At 39.2% G+C, this 16,012-nt stretch overlaps 1 protein-coding gene across 24 annotated transcripts in view; it reads left to right on the top strand.

The window, feature by feature from the left end:
• The window catches only part of EIF4G3 (eukaryotic translation initiation factor 4 gamma 3), a 379,583-nt gene that overhangs the window by 200,175 nt on the left and 163,396 nt on the right, over nt 1-16,012 (top strand). For all 24 annotated transcript variants that reach the window (XR_005196570.1, XR_005196569.1, XM_037730567.1 and 21 more), the window contains 2 exons: nt 5,931-6,028; nt 9,300-9,422. Coding sequence is in view for 22 of the 24 variants with exons in the window: in XM_037730567.1 (XP_037586495.1) it covers nt 5,931-6,028; nt 9,300-9,422 (221 nt within the window). In the remaining 2 variants the exon portion in view is untranslated. The remainder of the gene's footprint in view (nt 1-5,930; nt 6,029-9,299; nt 9,423-16,012) is intronic.

Here is a 16,012-nt window from a genome sequence, read left to right as displayed (position 1 = left end):
CTCTGTGGCCCAGGCTGGAGTGCAGTGGCGCGATCTTAGCTCACTGCAACCTCTGCCTCCCGGGTTCAAGCGATTCTCCTGCCTCAGCTTCCCAAGAGGTGCCTGTCACCATGCCCGGCTAATTTTTGTATTTTTGGTAGAGACAGGGTTTTACCAAGTTGGCCTGAATGGTCTCAATCTCTTGACCTTGTGATCCACTTGTCTTGGTCTCCCAAAGTGCTGGGATTACAGCCGTGAGCCACTGTGCCTGATGCCTGATTTTTTGTATTTTTAGAAGAGACGGGGTTTCACCATATTGGTCAGGCTAGCCTTGAACTCCTGATCTCAGGTGATCCACTGGCCTTGGCTTCCCAAAGTGCTGGGATTACAGGTGTGAGCCACTGCGCCCAGCCAATAATCTTAAAATAATTTATTTCATTATGAAAGTAACTAAATTAATGATAAAATTTAAATAATATAGAGTGCATAAAGCTGAAATAGCCAGTTTCCCTCCCTTCCCACCCTTTAAGGAAATAACATTTAACAGTTTGATATGTATTTTTTTATTTGTATTTAAATTTTTTAAACTCAAATTGACACAGAATATTTATAATACTTGAAATAATAAAACTTCCTGGTTATTTTTTTCCTCTCATAGTATATTCATGGGCATCTTTCTATTTCATTATCGATAGAACTTCTCTCATTTCTTTTAAAAGCTACATAATATTCCATTTTTGGAATGCATTATAATTATCTAGTTCTCTATAGAAATTTGCATTATTTTAATCATTTGGACAGATATTTTAGCTTTAAAATTTATCACTAGTTAATATCCTTTTATCAGAGTAAAAGTTCTGGTCTAATAGTTCCCATCAATTACAGCTCCTTCAGACTTTACTGTCTTAGGGCAGCTATCTTGGCCTTATGGTCTAAAAGTCACAAACATTTCACCTTTCTATTTCCTCTTGGTATCTCTCCTTCTCTTACCTTTCCATTCCCAGTTGTTCATTTCCCTCTGTGTCAGATACCTTCCTTTTCCTCTACCACCTCTCTTGTCCTAATCTCGGGTTCAGATTAGAAGCAAGTATGAGGATGTGATCATAGTTCCATGTTCTGATATAGGAATTCTCTGTTCTGGGAAAGAGAACTGTCCTTGGACAGAGCTGGCATGGATTGAATCCTGTGATTTGTTCCTTCGTGCCCTCCTGCTGGAATTTGTGTGTGAGTTGAATGGTCTTTTCTCCAAAGGTTTTAGCTCTACATTCTCAGCTTTAGAGTTCACTCTAGCATACTAACATTTTATTCCTGTACTCAGTTTAACTCTTCAATAATGATTCTCAAAGAATATTTCTACCTTCATTGAAGTACTATAAACAAAGACCATTGAATTCTGCTGGGAAAGTATAGCTCTTCAGTATTTCTACAGTTTTGAGGCAAAATCGCTATGAGTAGCGTTTGCTCAATGTAAACTTTTCAGTTTTTCTCCTATTAGTGTTTCTGAAACATTTTGATGCTTGTTATTGTCAGAAAACTACCTGATAGAGACTGAAATTATTTCTAGGTGAACCTAGGGAGTGATGGCCCAAGATGGAAAAATTAGATATTGGTTAGTGGTGGCAGTAACGTTGGTAAAGAAAAAAAAAAGATTGAAAATTTACAGGAGTAAAAGGCCCCGTTCACCCTTGCTTCAACTCAGTATACTCCCCTTTCTCACTCTACCATTTCATTTTCCCCTCCTCTGTTGTTTTGTTTTCATTCTTTTCCTGAGTTTCTATGGGGCTTGGACATCTCATTTAGGTCATAAGAGCTCAAGGAATCTGTGGTGTCTGTCTCTCACTGTGGTGTGTGAAGGTGAGAAAATTTGGCATTCCAAATTCAATTCAGTGAATTTCTGCAGAGCCAATACTGTGTTTGGTGATTTGGTTGTATCCTAACATTATTACTGCTCTTGGTATATTGTGGGATAAATTTATTTTTCTTTGCTGACTTGGATATTTAACCACTATCTGTCTCTCTCTTTCGCCCGCCCGCCTTCCCTCCCTCCCTCCCTCTTCCTTCCCCTTCCCCTTTCCTTTTTCTTTTCTTTCTTTCTTTCTCTCTCCGAATCTCGCTCTGTAGCCCACGCTGGAGTGCAGTGGTATGACCTCAGTTCACTGCAACCTCTGCCTCCCGGGGTCAGGCAGTTCTTCTACCTCAGCTTGCTGAATAGCTGGGACTGCAAGCACATGCCTCCACACCCTGCTAATTTTTGGTGTTTTAGTAGAGATGGGCTTTCACCATGTTGCCCAGGCTAGTTTCGAACTCCTGAGCTCAGACAGTCCACCTGTGTTGGCCACTCAAAGTGCTAGGATTACAGGCATGAGCCACCACGCCTGGCCATGTTTATTGTTTTTGTGGAAAATTCAAGGTTTTGAATGTTTTTTAGAAGACAGGCAATGTGCCAGTTATTTTGTGGAATACAGGTGTTAAGATACTCTTCCTGCCTTTTAGTTTCTTAAGTTCGTTGGCTATTGTGCTTATGTTTATCTAAATATTGACTGTACCATTGGTTCCACGTCATAGACAAGTATTTTACTCTACACACGACTGTTAACAATTTTGCCAGTAAGAGCTTTTTAAAAAAACTGCCATTTACTGCCAGTATCATTTCACGTTTTAACAACAAAAGTGTAGGAGTGAAATGATTTCAAAATAGGAGCAGTCCTTTATAAAAATTTTAACTTGTTAAACCTGTCTCTATGTGTATGTGTGTTTGTATTTCATTATTATTATTGTGTGAATTTTGCCATACATCATTGACACTTTTTATGTAGACTGAGGTTTGGGAACCACTGATTTAGAACTGGGATCAGTAAACTTTTTTCAGTAAGGAGCTAGGTAGTAAATGTGTCTCGGTTGCAGCTGTTCAGCTGTGCCACTGTGATGTAAAATCTGCCATAGACAATTGATAGATGACTGTACGTGGGTATCTTCCAGTTTATTAAAAAAATAAATAGTGGTGGGCTAGATTTGGCTCTTAGACTGTAGTTAACAGATCCTTGATCTAGACAAATTTACGTCATTCTGTGCATAAGAAATCTGAGGTCCAAAGACGTTAATTAACTTACCTAATTAATAAATGGTATGCAAAACTTACTCACATTTCTAGTAGAGTAAAACTTTTTTTTTTGAGACGGAGTTTCCCTCTTTGTTGCCCAGGCTGGAGTGCTATGGTGTGATCTTGGCTCACCACAACCTCTGCCTCCCAGGTTTAAGCGATTCTCCTGTCTCAGCCTCTGTAGTAGCTGGGATTGCAGGTGCCCTCCACCATGCCTGGCTGATTTTGTATTTTTGTTTTTAGTAGAAATGGGGCTTCTCCATGTTGGTCAGGCTGGTCTTGAACTCCTGACCTCAGGTGATCTGCCCACGTTGCCTCCCAAAGTGATGGGATTACAGGCGTGAGCCACCGCACCCAGCCTAAAACATGTTTTTAGATGTTTCTGACTAGCTTATGAAAGAAGACTACTATTTGGTAGGGCAGATTTTCTGCTCTGCTAGAGTCCACAGTTAAGAAGACTTAATGTTTTGCTAATTGCATTCGATTCCACTATACTGAGATTATCTTGTTCTGCCATGTTTATTCAGCACTATCCATTGGGTTAGTGTGATATACCAGGCTCTTCCCCAGTCATGTTGGCTCAAAATTGTTTCATGAGAAGAATCTGGGGGCGGGTGGGTTGGGTGTGTGTGTGTGTGTGTGTGTGTGTGTGTGTGTGTGTGTGTGTGTTTTAAGGGATCAGCTTTTGGATCTTATTTCACTTACCTCAAAAAATATGGTGAAGTGAGCAGATTATGTTGCTTGCCTGGCAGCATTTGAAACTAGTTTTCGGGGTTTGTTTTCTGAATTAATTTTTGAGCCAGTGATGTAATAAAGTAGCACGTGATTGCTGATTTGAGCTCTGCTTTGAGAATAGTTCACGCATTGTTAAATAATTACTGAGACTTTTTTCTTTTTGATCTTTTTACAACTAACTTACTGAAATCATAGTCATGCTCTCTGCTTAGATCTTTTCCAAGTCTGATCAGCCAACCTGATTGATACCTGCAGAATTCTAGTACTGCAAATCATAGTGCTTCCTAGAAATTTACACTTGAAAAGTGTTATTATGGTGGTAGTGGGAATGTTGATGGTGACAATGAAAGTGAGCCAACCTTACTTGACTGTTGACTTAGTATCAAAGATTTTACCTGTGTTAACTACCCTCGTACATATTTTTTCCTTCTTGTTATGGTGAATCAATTATCCATGCTCCTATGGGAAGCCAGTCTTTTAAGTGTATATTAGATCCCATCCTATACCCATTTAAGGCTATTACTCTAGCAATTCTCTTTTTTTTTTCCCCACACTGACGGTTTCCCCCCTTCCTCTGCTGGAATAGTGTCTTCTGTATATGGGCACACTGTTTCATTGACATATTGAGGAAGGTATTTTTGATTCCATATTTCTATCCAGTTATAGCTCTATTTTTCTGTTTTTCTTTTACAGTAACATTTTTAAGAAAAGTATTTTATACTCACAGTTTTCATTTTCTGTGTTCTCTTTCACTATTGAGTCCACTCAGATCAGGCTTCACACTCCTCACCTCTCTGCTCAAACAACCTTTGTCAAGGTCACTGATGATTTCTACTTTGAAAAATCTTATTTGACCTCTTTAGCACCATTTGATGTGGTTAAGCACACCCCTCATTCTTGAATAATTTCCTCGATTTCTATCTGTATTCATTTCCTGAGTTATCTAGTCTTGTTTAAATGTTGTTTATAATCTGGTGGATAACTGTAACTCATACCTATCCTCTGACTCCAGATTTGTGTCACTTCCTAACCACTTGATATCTCTATTTGAAGATCTGATAAGCACCCAAATCTTGATATGTCTAAAATTGAACTCTTGATTTTTCTTCCCCAAACTGTATTCCTTCCGCTTTCCTCATCTTCTCATCTTAGTAAATAGTATCTCTATTCTTTCACTTGCTCAGGCATAAAACCAAAAGAGTTTTCTTTGAGTCCTCTTTCTCTCACACCAGTATCCAATTCATCAGCAAATCTATAGTCTCTACCTTGAAACCATCCAGTATTTGACCCCTTCTCCACACCTCTTCTCCAAACACTCTGGCTTCAGAGTAATTATAATAATTAGTCTTAAGTTGTGAAAGTTAAAAACAGCTCATTGACAGTACAAGGAGTAGGGGAAGAAGATAATTTCAGGCAGATGGGCCAGATAGTCAAAGTTGAAGAGATTGGTGTACTCAAAGGATAGGAGTTTAGGAGTAGGTTATAGCTATAACAATGGTGTGGGTTCAAGAATGGTAGAAAATGTAGTTTGGAACCTGGATTCTTTGAATTCTGGACTTTATCTTTAGGCTATATGTTCTCAGCCCTTTTTCTACCCCCAGCATTAGAAAATTTGCTAATTCTTTGTATACCTCCCTATGGTAGTAATTCCCCATAAATAAAGAGAAGAATTAGATCACCCCTGCTGTCCAGAATGACCAGATATATTCTCTTCTGCCTCTGACCAAACCCATAAACAAACATACACATACATCCTTATGTGTGAGTCATGATTGCATGTAGCAGGCCCATTCCAGAATAATATTTTTTTAATGCAACACTATAGCATGATCCATGTTTTAGGAAGATAACTATGGTGTGAATCTGTAGGAACTGGGTATTTAGTGGTTTTCATATTTGATGTTTGTGCATGTTTGAAGACATTACACATTTTGGGAATAATTTCTTGACCACTTTAGTAACTGGAGGAGAGCCAGTGGAAAGAGATGAATAAGAATGCTTAGTATTTTTGTTTTTACCTTTTTAAAGGGATTATGCAGAGACACAGTGTCATTGATAGTTCTGTAGTGTTTGACAAAATAACTGAATGTCTATTTAATTTTTTCTAATTTTTTAGGAACTCCTTTTTACCCAAGTCAGCCAGTGTATCAGTCAGCACCCATCATAGTGCCTACGCAGCAACAGCCCCCTCCAGCCAAGAGAGAGAAAAAAACTGTAAGAGATCTTCGTTACTTTTTCTTATTTTAAATCTAAAATCTATTTATTTATTGGATAAGTTCACCCAGTCATTTTTCATCTCAATTCACAAATTACTGTGCCCTTTTTTTTTTTTTTTTTTTTTAAACCACTTGACCTGGAGGATTTGTATGGGCATGCAATTAGAAGTTGTTCCTACCATTTGCACAATATCATCTTTAATTATTCACTGGGCTAGTTATGCTACATGATAACATGTGCTCCACTTTTAGAACTGGGAGGGTTTATTTAGTGTGCTAAGGTTTTACTCAGTGTGAGGAATTCAAGCTCAGTTCTCAGTTCTAGACTCTCCTTTAACCAGTCTTTTTGTTTGTTTGTTGTGAGATGGAGTCTCAAGCTGTAGCCCAAGCTGGAGTACAGTGGTATCTCAGCTCACGGCAACCTCTGCCTCTGGGGCTCAGGGGATTCTCATGCCTCAGCCTCCAAAGTAAGTTGGGACTACAGGCTCACGCTACCATGCCCGGCTAATTTTTTGTATTTTAGTGGAAGTGGGGTTTCGCTATGTTACCCAGGGTGGTCTTGAACTCCTGAGCTCAGACAATCTGCCAGCCTCGGCTCCCCCAAAGCACTGGAATTATAGTTGTGAGCCACCGTGCCTGGCCAACACCAGTCTTAATCAGCTCTCCATTCAAGTATGAATTGACAGAAGAAAAAAATAGCACGAGAGAAATAGAACCAAAGTATTAAGGATAGCAATAAAAATCCTTCCTGTGGAATAAATATCTTTTAAGAAACAAAAAACAGTTTAGACCTTGTATTCTAATTGTTTTTCATAAGCTAGAAGGGCTTTGTCTTTGTCTAATGAGGCAGGCCCAAGAGAATTGGAGTGTAGTAATATAAAAGTCAAATTCCAGAACATTTTAGCAGAGTGGCTTGCGATTTCTTACCCAACAGAACACACAAAATGGGTGATCTTTATATTCAAGAGAGTCTCCCACATTCACACAGGTAAGATAGGTGGGGTGACTTATAGCAATACTCCTGAGTTACTCTAACTTAATAAAAATTAATGAGGTTCAGGCTGGGCTTGGTGGCTCGCACCTGTTCCCCAGAGCTTTGGAGACCAAAGTGGGCAGATCACCTTAGGTCAGGAGTGCCTGGCCAACATGGTAAAACCCCGTCTCTACTAAAAATACAAAAATTAGCCAGGTGCGGAGGCTCATGCCTGTAATTCCAGCTAGTTAGGAGGCTGAGGCGCAAGAATCACTTGAAACCAGGAGGCAGAGGTTGCAGTGAACCGAGGTTGTGCCACTGCACTCCAGCCTGGATGACAGTGTGAAACTATCTCAAGGAAACAAAGAAAATGATAATGAGGTTCAAGACTTTGGTTTAAAACTTGTTTTTATGATTAGCAACAAATTACCTGTGCATGTATCATAATGAACGGGATATGACAATGTATCAGGACCCTACAGTCAAGAAACTATGCTTTGGTAATGTTGAATCAGCATGATAGAAGTTGGACTTGAAGAACACTCTCAGAATGCAGAAAAATGAATAGAAGAAATAATGAAACTGGAAAACAGTAGTCATAGATAATTCCGAAGAAGAAAGTAAAATAAATGAATTAAAGTTATACTTAAAACTGTATTAGCAATAATTTTCTATACCTGAACAATAGCTGGCATTAGAAGTCTTGATTGAAGGACTCCCCTAAAAGCTTCTAGATCCTGGTAGTTTCATTAGTGAATTCCTTGAAATTCTCAAGAAATGTGGACTGCCAGCCGGGCGCGGTGGCTCAAGCCTGTAATCCCAGCACTTTGGGAGGCCGAGGCGGGTGGATCACGAGGTCAAGAGATCGAGACCATCCTGGTCAACACGGTGAAACCCCGTCTCTACTAAAAATACAAAAAAAAATTAGCTGGGCATGGTGGCGCGTGCCTGTAATCCCAGCTACTCAGGAGGCTGAGGCAGGAGAATTGCCTGAACCCAGGAGGCGGAGGTTGCGGTGAGCCGAGATCGCACCATTGCACTCCGGCCTGGGTAACAAGAGCGAAACTCCGTCTCAAAAAAAAAAAAGAAATGTGGACTGCCTTGATTAAGGTATGGTGGTAATGAACAACAGTGGGCCCTTTATATCTTAGCAGTCTCCCAGAATAGAATGCCCAGACCCAGATACTCATCTCCTTTACAGCACCAACTCTACTGACTCAACTCTATCTGTAAGCATAGGTAGCCTTTTAAAAAAAATGAGACCATACACACTTTTGTACTTACTCGCTTATTGCATTTTTTCACCTACCAGTGCATCTTAATCATTATTCTGTGTCAGTTCATGTAGATCTGCCTCATTCTTTTTACTGATTGTTAAGTATTTAATTGTAAGAACATAAGATAATTTGTGAGATATTCTGTTCTCAGTTGACCTTTTTCCAGTCTTTGCTGAAAAAGGCATGATTGCAGTGACCATTCCTATATATGTACATAAAGTTGTTTTCAGGATAAATTATTCCTAACTCATAGGGTATTTTTATTTTTTATTTTGTTAAAGAACTTCAGAGACTCATTTACAGCATTTAAAACTTTATTCTAGGCTGGGCACCGTGGCTCATGCCTGTAATCCTAGTACTTTGGGAGACTGAGGCAGGTGAGGTCAGCAGTTTGAGACCAGCCTGACCAACATGGCAAAACCCTGTCTCTACTAAAAATACAAAAAAAATCAGCCGGGTGTGGTGGTGGGCACAAAAAAAATCAGCAGCTGTAGTCCCAGCTGCTCAGGAGGCTGAGGTGTGAGAATCGCTTGAACCTGGGCAGTGGAGTTTGCAGTGAGCCAAGATTGTGCCACTCCACTCTAGCCTGGGTGACACAGTGAGACTCTGTCTCAAAAAACAAAAAGAAAAAACAAAACAAAAATCCCCCAAAACTTTACTTTGTGCAGCAACTTTCATATATTAAAAGTATTTTATGAAACTTATATGTTAAGTATTGTAAATAAAATCAGTCTGACAGGTTCTTATGAAACAAATATAATTATTAATAGTTTGCCTTTTTGACCTAGAAATCCAGCCAACTAGGTTTTATTTTAGCTTGTTATTCTAATTAGTTCATGTCAGAGCTGATAGCCTAAATTTATCTGATGGATCTGTGATTGAAATTAAGTCAAATGTGGTGATTGTCACTTTTGATATTTGACAGGTTTCCCAATTTGCACCTTTAACTTACTTGTATGCTTGTAAATTTGCTACACAGACACTCATCTGTACATATGCCATTTTATTTAACCTTATAGATAAGAATTCGAGATCCAAACCAGGGAGGTAAAGACATAACAGAGGAGATTATGTCTGGAGGTGGCAGCAGGAATCCTACTCCACCCATAGGAAGACCCACGCCCACACCTACTCCTCCTCAGGTAAGACAGAGTGAGCTATAATGAATGGCACTATTTGTTCACTAATCTCTACTGAACTCTTCTTTTTTCTATAGCTACTTTCTGTACTATTCATTTCCATCAATTGTCTCACAGCCTCGAATATCTAAATGGTATTTAAACAGATGTGTTTTCTTCTCTTTGCAAATTACGATATTTTTAAATTTGTATTGGTAATATATTTTATGTATTGTCTTCACAATCAGAGCACAGGGAGGTGCTGCCACTCTTCTTAATGAACTATTGCATGACACCAGAAGGAGCTGTATGCTTGTGGAAACCTCATCATTAAATGAGTATTTCACATTTCACATGGAACCTTAGGATTTAAGTGCTGCATACTTCGTTAATGCAAACATTAAGGTTGAGAATTTAGCATTTTTACCAAACAGCGTTGCTTGAGATGATTGCCTGTGTTATTGAGAACATACTAGGTTGTATAACAGGTATACTTCTTACCTTTTAGATCTACATACATGAATTTCTTGAGTGGAGAGTGTCTTCTTTAATTACAATCATCCCTTGGTATCCACAGGGGATTTGGTGTTCAAAGATGCCCCCCTATTAGCTGGGCATGGTGACACATGCCTGTAATCTCAGCTTCTCTGGAGGCTGAGGCAGGAGAATCGCTTGAACCCAGGAGGCTGAGGCTGCAGTGAGCCGAGATCACGCCACTGCACTCCACACTCCAGCCTGGGCAACAGAGAGAGACTCCGTCTTAAAAATAAGAGATTTGTATTTCATTACTGTGTTACTTTAAATTTTGATAAATGATTTAGAGATACATGATTTTCAGATCTTAAAAGTTATCTAAAGTGAAGCCAGGTGCAGGTACAGTGGCGCATGCCTGTAGTCCCAGCTATTTGGGAGGTTAAACGGTAGGATTCCTTGATCCCAGCTTGGGCAACATAGCAAGACCCTGTGCCTTAAAAAAAAAAAATTGTCTAAAATGAAAGCCTAGTGTCTAAAAACAGATAAAAGGAAGCTGTTAAAGAGTAGGGGGCTGCTTTCTTTCCTCTTTTATGCCTGGATGGTAAGGGGGTTCCTTGGAGGCCAGTTTACAAATAAATGATACGGATGATCATATATAGGGCATTTCAGAATGATAGACTATTGACTTAACTTTAGTAGTACAGACAAAAATAAAAAGTTCAAGGCTGGGCACGGTGGCTCACACCTGTAATCCTAGCACTTTGGGAGGCCAAGGTGGGTGGATCACCTGAGGAGTTCAAGACCAGGCTGGCCATCATGGAGAAACCCCATCTTAAAAAAAAATTTTAAAAAGTTCATAAAATGTTCTTAAATATCAAAGTCACAAATAGCTGGAGTATAGAGCCCCTTGAAAGTCTGTGAATTTGAGAAAGGCTTAAATTTGGTTCTTTGTTCTAATAATATATTTTCTCGGCCGGGCACGGCGGCTCAAGCCTGTAATCCCAGCACTTTGGGAGGCCGAGGCGGGTGGATCACGAGGTCAAGAGATCGAGACCATCCTGGTTAACACGGTGAAACCCCGTCTCTACTAAAAATACAAAAAATTAGCTGGGCATGGTGGTGCGTGCCTGTAATCCCAGCTACTCAGGAGGCTGAGGCAGGAGAATTGCCTGAACCCAGGAGGCGGAGGTTGCGGTGAGCCGAGATCGCGCCATTGCACTCCAGCCTGGGTAATATGAGTGAAACTCCGTCTCAAAAAAAAAAAAAAAAAAAAAAAAAAAAAAAAAAAAAAAAAAAAAAAAAAAAAAAAAAAAAAAAAATATATATATATATATATATATATATTCTCGGAAATGTTGGTATCTGGCTGATGTTATCTCAGTCTTTAATTATCCAGATGCATATGTATGTCCATCTGGATTTGTGAGTTGTAAGGTCATGTTAATAATTCTTCATTGTTCCTCATTACTCCCCTAGGAATATTCTAATTTTGGAAGGGTTAAGAAGGCATTATATTTAGTCTCTTCCCTGGAAGTGAGCATGGGACAACAAAAGTTCCAAATTGAAGTAATCTGTATGTATGCTCTGTTTGGTGGGGGTACACCATAGGAAAACTTTGAGATTAGTTGATCAGTGCAGTCAAAATTTAGTCTGTATTTTCAAACATTAAAATGTTGCTACTGTCAAGCCAGGTAAACAAAGGATAGACAATCCTTTGCTGATTTCTGTTTAAATTCTCAATTTAGACATGTATGTGTCTTTTTGCACTTAATGCCCTGTGGGGTGTGATTGGTTTCCTTTAATCTTCCAAGCCCGGTCCCACCCTCTTCTGGTATCTCTCTGTACTTAGCTACAGAAATCTTTTTGTTGTCTTTCCCCAGAGACTGTGGTTCTGAATATGAGTGTATATTTCTCTATAAAGCACATTCTATAATTGAATGTATACTTTCAGCAGATGAAGGCCATCAATCAATAATTGTAATGTTGGTAGTTCTTATTGAGATGTGCACATCAGTTATAAGGCATAAGTTTATTTTATTAGATGACTTGTATTTAAATTCAAATGCATGAAATTCGTGGAATGAACGAATAGCTTTTTAACAGAGACATATGTACTAGATATATTTCATTTTATTATTAAGAAAAACAGCAGCACAAGCATGATGATGGCAACTGACATGTGACCTCATTTTCTGGAACATCATAGAAAGTGGTACACAGAGGGCCAGGTGCGATGGCTTAGGCCTGTAATTCCAGCACTCTGGGAGGCGGGTGGATCACCTGAGGTCAGGAGTTCAAGACCAGCCTGGCCAACGTGGTGAAACCCCGTCTCTACTAAAAATACAAAAATTAGTCAGGCATGGTGGCAGGTGCCTGTAATCCCAGCTACTCTGGAGGCCGAGGTTACAATGAGCTGAGATTGCATTCTTGCACTCCAGCCTGGGTGACAGAGTAAGACTCCGTCTGAAAAAAAAGAAAAAGAAAAGTGATACACAGAGAGTGGGAGAGGGTGTCCTTGGTTAAGGGACATGGTTGTTGCTGCCTGATCGTTACATTGTGTAAAATTGTTGACTCAGGCCAGATGTGATTGGCTCACACCTGTAATCCTAGCACTTTGAGAGGCCGAGGAGGGCAGATCACTTAAGGTCAGAAGTTCAAAACCAGCCTGGCCAACATGGTGAAACCCTGTCTCTACTAAAAATAGAAAAAAATTAGCCAGGTATGGTGGCAGGCACCTGTAATCCCAGCCACTTGGGAGGCTTAAGGCAGGAGAATCACTTGAACTGGAAGGTGGAGGTTGAAGTGAGCCGAGATCGTGCTGCTGCACTCCAATTTGGGCAACAGAGAGACTCTGTCTCAAAAAAAAAAAGTTGACCCAGTGTTTCAGAAGAAGCTAGAAATCTTTAGTTATGTGTAAAATTGGCACCTAATTTCACTGACAAAATAGCACTCTGCCAGCCAAAGAAAACTCATTAGATTTAACTTGTTTTATTAATTTTTAATTTTGACATAATTCCAGATAAATAGAGTCATGTCTCGTTAGAAGACTGCAGATGAGACAGCCCCCTGCATCAGAATTTAGGATTTAACAGCAGATACTATAGTACTTTTGGCCTTGCAGTATCTGCTTTGAGTTAGACATAATTGCATGTGCTGTGGAGAGCAAAGCCTTTCCCCATCACCAAGAAGTCCCAGGCTCTTTAAAGGGAAACAGAAGACCGGTTACTAAGATCTGACTGGTGCAGAGGTGATCAAGTGGGGCAGAATTGTAGCACAGATATCAGAGACCCATTAATGGTGGTAGTACAGGTAAAATTGAACACGGAAGAGGCTTAAAACTTTCACTTTGAACCAGACATACTGGGTTTCAAGTGTCTGTGCACCTACTCAGTTTTGTAACTTTAGCCTGATTACTTTCTCCCAGGGCATTAGCTTCTACATTTAAAAAGTAAAACCTATCATACGGAGAGGATTAAATGAAATAAAATGCTTAAAAATTGTTTAAGTTCAGTGCCTGGTGCATAATGAGTATTCAGCAAATATTATCTGTTATTAATATTAAGAAGGCTTTACAGCAGAGATGCCATTTGATCTGACTTTCATGGGTATTCACAAAATGAAAAAGGTATTTAGGCAGAGGAACAGCATGTGCAAAAATGGGAAATTAGATGAAGGAAGGCTATTATTATCATATTTCAGGTGAGAAATTACTTGAAGCAGAGGAAGGCAGTTGAAGAGATGTTCAGCAATTATTTACTAACTAAATAAGGACTCTAAAAAGGATGACCATGTAATTTATCATCTAAATTGGGATCATTGTGGAAATGATTGGTGATGCTATCGTTAATGCCTGCACAGTACTGCACATATATAAATGGGGAGTAAGTTTTCTCCAGATGTAAGGGAGAGAGTCAGGGATGCCTCTTAAAGTTTAAAAATACCTCTATTTATAGTGAAACATAATATTGAGTTTACATGGGGAACTTTGAAGAGGGGGATAATGAGTTTGATTTGGGCAAGCAATCAAGCTGTTGTGATTTTTATCTAATTTGGTCTTGAGGTCTCTCTGTCAAGAGTGGCCATAAACCAAGAGAGCCCTGACCAGGGAATAGTTACATTTGGGTGTGTTTGTCAGGTGAGACACAATGAGGAAGTAAAACCAAAATACATAAAACAGAAAAAAATTATCTACTTAGTAACCCCAGAGAGGTTAGCAGTGCTGATGGGAGGCTGGTAAGGGAGCTCTGAGGACAGCAGGGAACTCACTCAGCAGGTGGAGAGAGTGAGAGAGAGGACTTGTGGGACTATCCCTTTATTAAGGTCCATGTCCTCCCTTAGGCTTCCCCACTGGAGTTATAGATTTGCTAGTTTAAAGAAAACACTCCCAAAGGGTGAACTTATTTATATGACTCTGGTGTTAACCATTAGGTTTTATCATGGTCAGTAGCTGTGGGATGTATTGTGTTTTGGGTCGGTGAGTTGAGGAACAAGTGATGTCTGTTGCAAGCAACTACACAGGAAGGAAATGTTTGAAGTAGGCCAAAGGTGAAAGGGTACAACTGGGTTTCAAAAACGTATGCCAGGCCTAAAAATGGATGCTGAGGCAGCCATTATATTAAATTTGTGACACAACCTACAAGTTAATTGAGGAAACTGCATTAGATTTCTGTGAGGAGAAACAAATTTTTGCTACAGCTGTTTTTACCCTAATGAGAAGTAAATGGAATTTGCAACTATTCTTTTTAAGGCTTAAAATTTTCTGAGATAACTAGTAGAGATTTTATATCTCACATATTTAGGAAATATGTATATGTATAGATGAATGTGTCCATGCAGAGGATCACAGTGCACAGATGGAGGTGCATGGGTGGATATCAGGAAGCCCTAGAACACTTGCTGCTGGTTTTCACTCTGTAACTTAGATTTATAATAGTGGGTTAGAACATTAAGTTCTTAAAACCCCTAGTTTTTCATCCGTAAAATGAGGAATTGCATGAAATAATCTGAGAGTTCCCTTTTAGTTCTTACATAGTAAAGTGGGAAAGAAGGAAGAATTTTGTTACTCTCTCAGTATCAAATCTCTCAGCTCTTGATGATGACAATAAGGCATAAGGAATATCCCTATATTTAGAAATAGGCTAGCTATTATGCCTAATAATCTTCATGTAAACCCTATAGGTTAAAAATAAATACATGATGCCGTGTCAAAATTGTCTACTTTTAAAGGGAATGAGTGGTGTATCAAAATCATTCAATTTTTTTTTTTTCAAATTCGAGGTGGAGTCTCACTCACTCTGTCACCCAGGCAAGACTGCAAGTGCAGTGGCACAGTCTTGGCTCACTGCAACCTCTGCCTCCCGGGTTCAAGTGATTGTCCTGCCTGAGCCTCCCGAGTGGCTCAGGCACAGGCCACCACACCGACTATTTTTTATATTTTTAGTAAAGATGGGGTTTCATCATGTTGACCCAGGCTGGTCTTGAACTCCTGGCCTCAAGTGATCTGCTCGCCTAGCCAAAACACTGGGATTACAGGCATGATCCACCATGCCCAGCCAAAGATCACTTCATTTTCAAAAATGAATTATGTACCTTTCTTCCTTGATCTATTCTTTTTGCCCACCTCCCCCCACCTTTTAGAATTATTCTTGTAGTGAAACGCAGTTATAATATGGGGGAGATTACTATGCTATGGGGCTTTGTGGTAGAGAAAACGTTGGAGATTATGATTTGATAACATATCTTAGGAAAGATACATCTCCTACCATTTTGGAAAATTACTAAAGCATCAGGTTATTCAGTCTTTTGTAGACCTGCTTATGAAGTTGATACTTGTAAACCTTAACTTCCATGACCATTTATTATAATTGACCCTTGAACAAAAAGGGTTCATTTATATGATAATTTTTTTCATAAATATCTTGGAAATTTTTTTTAATATTGCGATAACTTGAAAAAACTCCCAAATGACACACTGCCTAAAATTATCAAAAAAAGACAAATTTAGGTATGTCTTGAATGCATGAAATATATGTAGATACTAGTCTACTTTTTCATTTAGTGCCATAAAATATATACAAATCTATTATAAAAGTTAAAATATATCAAAACTTAGGTACACAAATACAGACCACACATGATGC

Source organism: Cebus imitator, unplaced genomic scaffold (genome assembly GCF_001604975.1).
Source record: "Cebus imitator isolate Cc_AM_T3 unplaced genomic scaffold, Cebus_imitator-1.0 Scaffold15, whole genome shotgun sequence".
NCBI lineage: Eukaryota > Metazoa > Chordata > Mammalia > Primates > Cebidae > Cebus > Cebus imitator.
This window is presented reverse-complemented; position numbering and strand designations above follow the sequence as displayed.